Source organism: Oncorhynchus mykiss, chromosome 19 (genome assembly GCF_013265735.2).
Source record: "Oncorhynchus mykiss isolate Arlee chromosome 19, USDA_OmykA_1.1, whole genome shotgun sequence".
Lineage (NCBI taxonomy): Eukaryota > Metazoa > Chordata > Actinopteri > Salmoniformes > Salmonidae > Oncorhynchus > Oncorhynchus mykiss.
In genome coordinates this window covers 5,273,397-5,283,542 of record NC_048583.1, presented here as the reverse complement: position 1 = coordinate 5,283,542, position 10,146 = coordinate 5,273,397, and the positions used below count along the sequence as shown (strand labels likewise).

At 45.2% G+C, this 10,146-nt stretch overlaps 1 protein-coding gene across 4 annotated transcripts in view; it reads left to right on the top strand.

Annotated features, from left to right (window-relative positions):
- Positions 1–1,879: 1,879 nt before the first annotated feature.
- LOC110498626 (CXXC-type zinc finger protein 4) overlaps positions 1,880–10,146 on the top strand; it is a 32,479-nt gene continuing 24,212 nt past the window's right edge. The window contains exons 1-3 of one of the 4 annotated variants that reach the window (XM_036954018.1): positions 1,880–3,247; positions 5,213–6,208; positions 8,747–8,824. In XM_036954018.1, the coding sequence (XP_036809913.1) occupies positions 5,345–6,208; positions 8,747–8,824 (942 nt within the window). In that variant the 5' untranslated portion in view covers positions 1,880–3,247; positions 5,213–5,344. Of the gene's footprint in view, positions 3,252–3,325; positions 3,888–5,212; positions 6,209–8,746; positions 8,825–10,146 lie in introns of those variants that run through there. The other 3 variants (XM_036954017.1, XM_036954019.1, XM_036954020.1) reach the window with 3 other exon arrangements.

Below are 10,146 nucleotides of genomic sequence, written 5' to 3'. Positions count from 1 at the left end.
TAGAATAGGCCACACTGGCATCCCACTGGCTCAGGCAGACAACTTATTCAGGAGTGCGGATCTAGGATCAGATCCACCCGGTGGATACAATCGTATTCATTATGATCTAAAAGGGAAAACTGATCTTAGATCAGCATTCCTCCTCTGAGACATTTCATGAATTAACCGTTTTTAGGTATGACTGTATATTTTTAATTTGTTTTAACCTTTATTTAACTAGGCAAGTCAGTTAAGAACAAATTCAGATTTACAAGGATGGCCTACACCGGACAAACCCGGATGACGCTGGGACAATTGTGCGCCGCCCTATGGGACACCCAATCATAGCCGGTAGTGATACAGCCTGGAATCGAACCAGGGTGTCTGTAGTGACACCTCAAGCACTGAGATGCAGTGTCTTAGACCGCTGCGCCACTCGGGAGCCCCAATATGGACACCTGCTCATTGAACATCTCATTCCAAAATCATGGGCATTTATATGGAGTTGGTTGCCCCTTTGCTATAACAGCCTCCACTCTTCTGGGAAGGCTTTCTAGATGTTGGAACATTGCTGCGGCAACTTGCTTCCATTCAGCCACAAGATCATTAGCGAGGTCAGGCACTGATGTTGGGCAATTAGGCTTGGCTCTCAGTCAGCATTACAATTCATCCCAAAGGTGTTTGATGGTATTTGAGGTCAGGGCTCTATAGGCTAGTCAAGTTCTTCCACACCAATCTCGACAAACCATTTCTGTATGGACCTCGCTTTGTGCAAGGGGGCATTGTCATGCTGAAACAGGAAAGAGCCTTCCCCAAACTCTTGCCACAAAGTTGGAAGCACATAATCGTCTAGAATGCCATTGTATGCTTTGGCGTTAAGATTTTCCTTCACTGGAACCAAGGGGCCTTAGCCAAACCATGAAAAACAGCCGAGACCATTATTCCTCCTCCACCAAACTTTACAGTTGGCACTATGCATTAGGGCAGGTGGCGTTCAACTGGCATCCGCCAAACCCAGATCCAATGGTGGCGAGCTTTACACCACTCCAGCTGACGCTGGGCATGGCGCATGGTGATCTTAGGCTTGCGTGTGGCTGCTCAGCCATGGAAACCCACCTCATGGAGCTCCAGATGAACAGTTATTGTGCTGATGTTGCTTCCAGAGGCCTAATGGAACTCGGTGTTGATTGTTGCAACCGAGGACAGATGATATTTATGAGCTATGCACTTCAGCACTTGGCGGTCCCGTTCTCTGAGCTTGTGTGGCCTACCACTTTGCGGCTGAGCAGTTGACACGCTTAGATGTTTCCACTTCACAATAATAGCACTTACAGTTGACCGGGCAGCTCTAGCAGGGCCGAAATGTGAAGAACTGGTGTGGCTGAAATAGCTGAATCCACTAAATTGAAGGGGTGTCCACAAACATTTGTATATATAGTGTATAACTGTGAAGGGTAGTCCTTCACAATGGAATAAATTTACATTTTTAGAGTATTTAAACTTGGTTTTACTTTTTAAACTATAGAATTATGAAGCATATGTGTATACAATTATTTAATTTACCCATTCAATCATTCGCCATAATCAGTGCTTATTATTGCCACAATCTCTGGGAACTCCGGGAAAAAAATTGCTCTGACTGGGGAAAATCGATTTGAATTGTCATCCAACTCGGAATTCCAGCACCGGAACTCGAGCCTCTTTTTAGAGCTCCGACTTTCCGACCTGAAGATCACTGACGTCATTATTTGACCTCGTATTTTTCGAGTTCCCAGTTGTTGTGAATGTGGCAGATAGCTCCAGACTTTCTGTTAATTGCTCCGCTCATTGTCTTGGCTGATTTGTGGGAGTGGCTAATTGCCGCACAGGTGCCTGTCATTTGTAATCAGGGGTGTGTGTTGCTGTCTGTTTGGGAGAGCCATTGTTTTAGCCGCAAGCAATTTTTACTTTAAAGTTTACCGCTTTAAAATAGCTACTTATTGAAGTTTATTTTCAAGACATTTTAAAGTTGACAAGTGATCTGACAGCTTTGTCACTAATTATAACTAAAGGTAGATTTCGGTCAAATTGGGATCAACTTATATTTGGGCAAATAGCCCAGATCTATTGAAATCGCATTGTGTTGGCACTTTTCATGCATAGTCTATTCATGAAATTAATTATCTTGAGTTTGAGGGATGTTTAATAATTTCAGGCTAGCCTACACCACCAACTGCACATCTATAGGCCTAATTTGTGTTGGTTGAATGATTGGCTCGGTAATTGATTGGCGCCATAATTTCATTATTCATTACATTACCATATTTCACGTGCATTAGCGAGAAATTATATTCCATAATATTGTGAATGGAGTGCACCTCACATGGGCACATAGAATAAATGTGCCGTGCATCCATGTGTTTCTACACGGGAGCCATGCATTTGTGGCCATCGGGAAGGATTTATAGCCTAATCGTGATGAATCCCCGTGGTGGCACGCGCAGGTCTTCGTAATTATGGCAGTCGTTCTAACCGAGAGGGGAGAGAGAAAAAAAACACCCTGATAGGAGGCATTTTATCTTCATCACTGGACCGCTCAATTCCAATTAATTTGACAAGATTTCCCTCACGCGAAGCGCAAATCCCTATTAAAAGACGCATACTGTAAATGACAACCCTCTAAACGCTTCGCGTGTCCGAATGAAATGGAAGAGGAGAGAAAGGGAACGACAAAAGGTTAAGACGCAGCTTCCCGGAGTTATTTCCCGGCAGAGCGCCCTAAGCCACAGTCATTGGCCCTAAGCCAGCCCCCTCCCGAGTGCTCCTAGTGTTTCTATAGTAATTTCTAACCAATGATCAGTAGGTGTCCACATCCTAGCTTCCTCACCTCAGCACCAATCAGCCACACACAGCGACAGGAGACAGCACGGCGCTAACACTAGGCAGCCACACACAAAACACCTCGGACCAAGCAGAGGAAACACCTACAACGCACCGTTATTTCCACCCTACAGCGCCGTGGTTTTATAATAATAAACCGTTTTTTTTCTTCTAAAAAGCTCGATAAGCTATCGCTTTAAGTTTGCTATTTTTTGTACTTTTTTTCTCAAGCCAGGAAAATAAGTCTGTAAACATGCTCCTTTTGTTTTGAGCGCTCTTTTTCAGTGTGGCTGTGCTCTTCCCACATCCTCGCGTTATTTTTTATCTCCATCGCGCCTTGCGGTAATGTGCCGCTCTGTGTTGGCAGCAGACTGCTAGGCGTCTGGAATCTCTTCTCGCCAGGAACCTGGTAGGTAGGTGATGCTCTTCCATTTTACCCAGTACAGGCAGCGTCATATGATATTTTGCATGCTTTTCTGAGACTGCTGCCCCCCCTCCCCCGATTTACGTCGGCTAAAGCTGGCGGTAAAGTGATCCAGGCGCTGTCGGATTGATTGTAACGGTTTATTTGTACTGTCCAGAGCCTTCCATGGATTGTTTCTGCATGACCTTTGGTCTCCGAGTGTCTCCGACAGACCAGACTAGCGATAATTAATGGAAGCCACAGCAGTCACACAAGGGCTCGTCAGTCGTCATCGGACGTACACTACTGTGGTCCTCTCTCTGTCTCCCTCTCTCGCCCTCCCTCTCTTTCTCTAAGTATCGAACATTTCTGTCTTTCCAAAGTTTGTTTACAGGCGGAGAATCGATAGCCGTGACTTGATTGCCTTTGGGCTGCCTATTTTGCTCCTGGGGTGAATTGATTAAGTAATAATGACTGCGAGCCGGGCCGATCATTGAGGCATGGACGGTTTTGTTTACTGGTGGCGGTGGGGTGCTTTTGGGATGGCACACCATGGCATGTTTTTTGTTTCCACCTACTATCTATCTTATCTATCTATCTATATCTATATTATCCATTTGTATGGATATTTGCTTCATATGATCAGGTAGGCTGTCATTGTGTTCAAACCGTTACTATTACATTTGTTTAATATTGTGATTTTAGAAAAATGATCTATTTTAGCTTTGTCCTCAAGTTGAATATTAATGAAACAGAAACGGTTAATCCATTATTTGGCATGGATTTCATCATTCAGGAATTTCATTTTGTGGTAGAGGAGATGTATGCACAATTACTGCTTGCTGGGCAGTTGTATAAATGTTCTCTCTCTGTGCTTCCACTGTTCCTGTGTGGATATTTATCATTCATTTTGGGAGCTAGCTGTTGGGTTGTACCATGGAAGACACTCAAAATGCTTCAGTGTTTACCTGCAATGGATTGGCTTTGGCAATTAAACAAAGAATGAAAGAGCCTGTAAAAGTTAATGGAGGGAGGGGGAAAGAGAGAAGTGTCTAATGGGGCTTTTATCAGTGGAAACCAATTCCAGACAGACTGGGGGAGAGAGAGGGAGGGAGGGAGCGAAGAGAGGAAATGGACTCTCCCCCCTAAGGCACTTGACACTACGGTTGTCTGTGGAGGTCTGTCTGTGGCTTCACGGGTTGGATTGAAATTCACCAGTGGTGGTCTCTCTCCGCTGTCATTGTAATAGAACCCGGGACCCATGAATGAATAGCAGGTGCTATTAAGAGGCCGAACGGGAGTGGGTTTACATGGAAGAGACCTTATGGCTTTAGAAGAGCATCAGTGATGGTGAAGATAATATAAAATGTTGTCCCTCGTGAGGTGTTCAATGTGCACATTGTTTTGGAGACTGTAGAGCATCAGGATAATGTCAGGGATTTTGTGTTGACGTTCCAGAGTAGTTAGTTTCAGTGAGCATGGATGATGCTTTTTGGTTGATTATTGTGCTTATATTGTTAAAGTGACTGGTGTTGTTTATATCCCATCCATATGTATTTTTTTATCCTCTGCCAGAATATACCATAAATACATAATTGATAAGACTTAATTCAATATATCCAGGAATCCTTTGACAACCGTATTAAGAAAAATCTCTTGATATTCTCTCTGACACGAAGCTAGTGCTGTCTTCTCCAGCATGCTAATTCCTGTATCCCGTTATGACATGTTGGTGTGTCACAGCTATTATATTATTGTCACCAGATAAGGATCTGCTCCAATAGTTTGAGATGCGTTTCATTATTAAAATAGTCCGAAAAAAAGAAAATGAATGACATGCCAGCTGATTCGTCAAACGTCTTTTATCAGCTTTTTATCTCATGGAAAAACTTGGAGAGAAAATGGAAATTGATTAGGCTGAGGATGTTGTTTTCCTGTTGTGTCTGTAATTGTTTGTTCTTTGTGTTCTAGTGCTGGAGGAGACAGAAGCAGGATGGTAACATATTGTTGGTGGTAACCAGCAGCTTCTAGTTTGACGAAGGCCACCGTTGACGGCGACCCCGGACTCTTCCCCAGTGAACCCTGCTCAACCGCCCCCCAGCCATGTCTAATATAAACAATGCTCTCTGCATTGAGAACGGACAGAACGCAGACGTGTCTCTCTTACAAAAGGATAACCTTCAGAACCTGCAGAACCTGCAGAACTTGCAGAACCTCCAGGATGGTGGATTAAGCCAACTTTTGGATTATAACGCCGAGATGGAACGGTACCGCTCTTTCGCAAACTTTTACAAAACCAACGGCGCGTTCGGCCAGACGGCCAAGATCGCCCGCATCACGACCCCCATTTTCCCCAGTGCCCGGATAGGCATGTCCCCGTGGAACTGCGATAACGCCATGCTCTGGGGGAGGAAATCGGCCACAATAAACCCTAATAGGACCAGCATGCACAGGAATGACTCCCAGAGGCCGGGGAAGCATGGCGTGCCGCCAGAAACGCTACAGCAAATGGCAAATAATAATTTCCTCTCTACCTTATCCCCCGAACACTGCAGACCTTTAGCGGGAGAATGCATGAACAAGCTGAAATGCGGCGCCGGCGAAGCAGAGATAATGAATCTCCAGGAACGTGTCGGAACTTTTTCCGCCATTCCGGCTTTAGGGGGCATCTCATTACCTCCCGGGGTCATCGTCATGACAGCCCTTCACTCCCCCGCAGCCTCGGCAGCCGTTACAGACAGTGCGTTTCAAATTGCCAATCTGGCAGACTGCCCACAGAATAATTCCTCGGCGTCCGGCGGGAACCCGGCGAAGAAGAAAAGGAAGCGGTGCGGGGTGTGTGCGCCCTGCCGGCGGCTAATCAACTGCGGCGTGTGCAGCAGTTGTCGGAACCGTAAGACGGGCCACCAGATCTGCAAGTTCAGGAAATGTGAGGAGCTGAAAAAGAAACCCGGCTCGTCGCTGGAGGTGAGAAAATAGAACCAGGAAACCAGGGGGGGGGTCATTCACTCCCTCCCCCTTTTCCTTTCTTTTGTTATTATCCTTCTCTCCCCTCCTTCACCGTCCTCCCTCCCTCCCCGCACTCCAAAGTATTAACCTTTTCATCCAGTCACGTTTTCTAAGCCCTTGAAAATAGTTTCCATGCCCACCCATGCCTGAACATCCCCCCGGCTTCTCCAATCTGCCTACCCGCCTAGCCTAATTGGCAGTAATTAGGGGTGTTTGTGCGGAGCGCAAGCTGAGCTTGGCTCAGACACCCCGTAATTGCTGCCAGTCAGGCTGGGGCTGGAACGCATCCGAACAACCCCGGGCTTGGCTCGGCTCCAAGCCAGAGCTGGGAAATGGTTTTCAGCAGAGAGAGCGAGAGAGGGGGTGAGAGAGTCATCCCTCTCTGCACCCCGGTCATTTTAACCAATTATGGAGACCGTCTCTGGACGGTGAAGATCGATTACCCACAAAGCACCAGGGCCGACCACCGTGAGAGTGATGGCAGGGCCCGCTGATGGCGTCCGTCTCATAACACTCCCCTAGTTTAATACGGAGGGAGGGGTGTAATGAAATAAAATCCCCCCCAGACACATTCTGTTCGCCTGATCCTATAGGAATTGATTGAGGATAGCGGGTTTTTGAGGTGAAATCATTTTCTATTGTATTTGAGGCCATTATGACCGAATGTGGATCAATATTTTAGGGGTGATACTTTTCACATACTTGAATACAGTAATGATGGGCCCTAGAAAACAATTGTGATGCAAAGACGTCTGGAAGGTTTTTGGGTGATGCACTTACAGTAATAGGATAGTGCTGGAAAAACTAGTATGGGTGTGTTTTTGGTTTTTAGACCAAGGAAGGAAAGCGAGAAAATGGATAAACAGAATTGACAGCTAGCGAGAGCATTTAATTTCAGTGCCCTCTACATTCAGAGGGCAGGGCTGTTTTTTTTAAATTGCTGATTTTAATTGATTTATTTGGCGCCTGACATTTTGTTTATAAAGGACTGTGGTGGAATACAGATAGTTGTAAGATTGTGTTCATGGTAATGACTTCCTCTGACACAACACAGGTTTCTATTGTGGTACACCACCACAACACACTATGGCGCGGTAGGTCAGCACGGGCCAGCGATTGGTTCAATAGTTAAGTGGCAGGGAGAGCCGAGTTTTTAAAAAGGGGTCCTAATATAATATCACTTGGTCTAATGTTGAATAACTTACTGTACAGTACGTCTCTTTTCAGCGTTTAATAGTCCTCGTCTACTTTTTTTCCCTCGTACATTTTTCAGAACTTGGTCGTGGTTATGAATGTGTTGAAAGCTCATTGTTCCTTTGGAGATACAGACATACACTGAGTGTACGAAACATTAGGAACACCTGCTGTTTCCATGACGTAGGCCAACCTGGTGAGTCCAGGTGACAAGCTATGATCCCTTATTGATGTCACTTGTTAAATCCACTTCAATCAGTGTAGATGAAAGGGAGGAGACAGGTTTAAGAAAGCATGTTGTTCCTTGTTAGGCTGTTTTCTTATTGCTTCCCTTGATGTTTCTTGCCTACCTTATAGAAAACAATGGAAACATTGATTCATAACTCCTAAATAATGCACAGGATCTGAGTGAATATGCAGATGGATGCATGTTGTTTACCTTTATTTAACTAGGCAAGTCAGTTAAGAACAAATTCTTATTTTCACTGACGGCCTAGGAACAGTGGGTTAACTGCCTGTTCAGGGGCAGAATGACATTTTGAACCTTGTCAGCTCGGTGATTTGCAACCTTTCGGTTACTAGTCCAACACTCTAACCACTAGGCTACCCTGCCGCCCCTTGTTGTGGATCTAGTGAAGTAATAACCCAGGACATATTTTTATTATTTATAAATCATACCGCCAATTTGTTCAGGATTTTGTTTGGTTCCAACAGACTGTGAATAAGAAAGTGAGATTGTTGGCTGGTTCCATGCTTCAGACTGAATGTTATGAGGGAATTAGTAATGATACTGTCCTGAACTGTCTTCTAGGTCCGTCTGAAGGGTTGTGAGTTAATGGTTTCTGTGTTAACTGTACACTATGGAGGTTTAGTTTGTTTACCTCAAATTTTGGATTCAGTTTAGACTGTATGGTACACGCATATACTACCCTGTGTATTTATTTGGACAGAGAAGCTAAACATTTGGCTCTACACTCCAGTATTTTGGATTTGAGATCAAATATTTTATGAAGGGATAGTACAAAATGTCACCTTTTATTTGCGGGTATTTTCATGCACGTCTGTTTAACCATTTAGAAATGAAAGCACTTTATGTATCTCGTCCCCCATTTGATGGTGTCACGTTTGGAAGAATTGATAGTGCATTCACTTTAGTCAAGTTAATGATTTGGTCCCATATTTCTAGCGTGCGATGACTACATCAGGTTTGCCTTCAGTGTTGACTGTATGGTGCATGTGGTAAAATATTGATCACTTTGCTGCCTCCATTAAACCACACAATCCTTGTTACCCGTGTTACAGGTAGGTCCGTGTTTTCCTAGACTGGTCCCTGATCTGTTGACAAAGACCTTAGGCGTTGGCTATACAGCCTGGGACCAGGTTAGTGTTATTGATACTTGGCTTGATTACCAGTACATCAACATCAGCTTTACGTCATATAACTCCTTTAACCACAAGAGACAAATTCCCCCTGCACCTCCCTCTGAAACCTGCTTGTTGTGGGTTTTAAAGTCCTACTCCAGTCTCCTTTTCACCTCATTTAACACCCAGTTCACTTAACAATAGGCAGATCTCAGTAGGTGGTCCTGGGGAGGGGGGGGGGGCTTTCCTTTTTTGTTCTCTATTGTTCCTCAAGCAAGGGGGGTGCCTGTTGACATCACTGTCACTATCAGACCAACACTTTGAATGCCCTACTCCTTGGAAGTTTGAAGTTGTCTAAAATACACTCTTTTGTGCAGCAATTTCTTTTGGTATCCTTTAGCATGTGTGTTTACTTCGTTTTTCAACAGGAAAAGTGAAAAAAATGACTACAGGATGTCGTTAAATGCTGGAGGTTGCAGGTGTCCAATAGAGGCTCATTTGATGTTGACTCCACATCCCAGGTCCTAACAGGTGTTCTCAAACGAGGTGTTCAGGAAGACGCCCTTTCATGCCTGATGGATGGTTTGGCTGGGTTCGGGGAAAAACATCCATTTGCCAACTAAGACCGTTGGAATTACCATGGAAGGAAGGGAGGGTGTGAAAAACAAAAACAAATCCAAACTTGCTTTTAAAAGAGAGATAGGTACTTGAATTGTGAGTTCTGTCATTCAGATTATGGGGTTCCTCTTCTACCGGTAACGGTAATGATTATTTTTGTCTCGGTACCTGTAATTATAGAATCAGGTTGTGCCGAGGAGGCTGTGTGTGTTGGGGTTCAAAGGCATTGTAGAAGGTGTGAAGTTAGTTACACACCCACTTGGGCTGGATCTATTTTTGATATGTTCAGATTCAGTCCTTTTTCACCACATCTCAGTGCTGTAAACAATCCTGCATGGTTCCATGTTGAGACGCAAACGTGGTGAAAATAAGCACTCCAACGAGTTTGTATAGACTTCAGGACAGGTGCACGCAGGCACACACAGTCATGCTGTCTCACGCAGTCGCACGCACGCGGTCGTACACAGTCATGCTGTCGCACGCACGCAGTCGCACGCACGCAGTCACACATAGTCATGCTGTCGCACGCACGCAGTCGCGCGCACACGGTCGCACGCACGCAGTCACGGGGTTGCACGCCCGCATGCAGTCGCACACACACAGTCGCACACACGCAGTCGCACGCACACAGTCTCTCGCACGCAGGCACACTCACACAGTCTCACTCACACAGTCACACTCACAGTCCCCCACTCCACACACACACACGTAAACATTAGCAG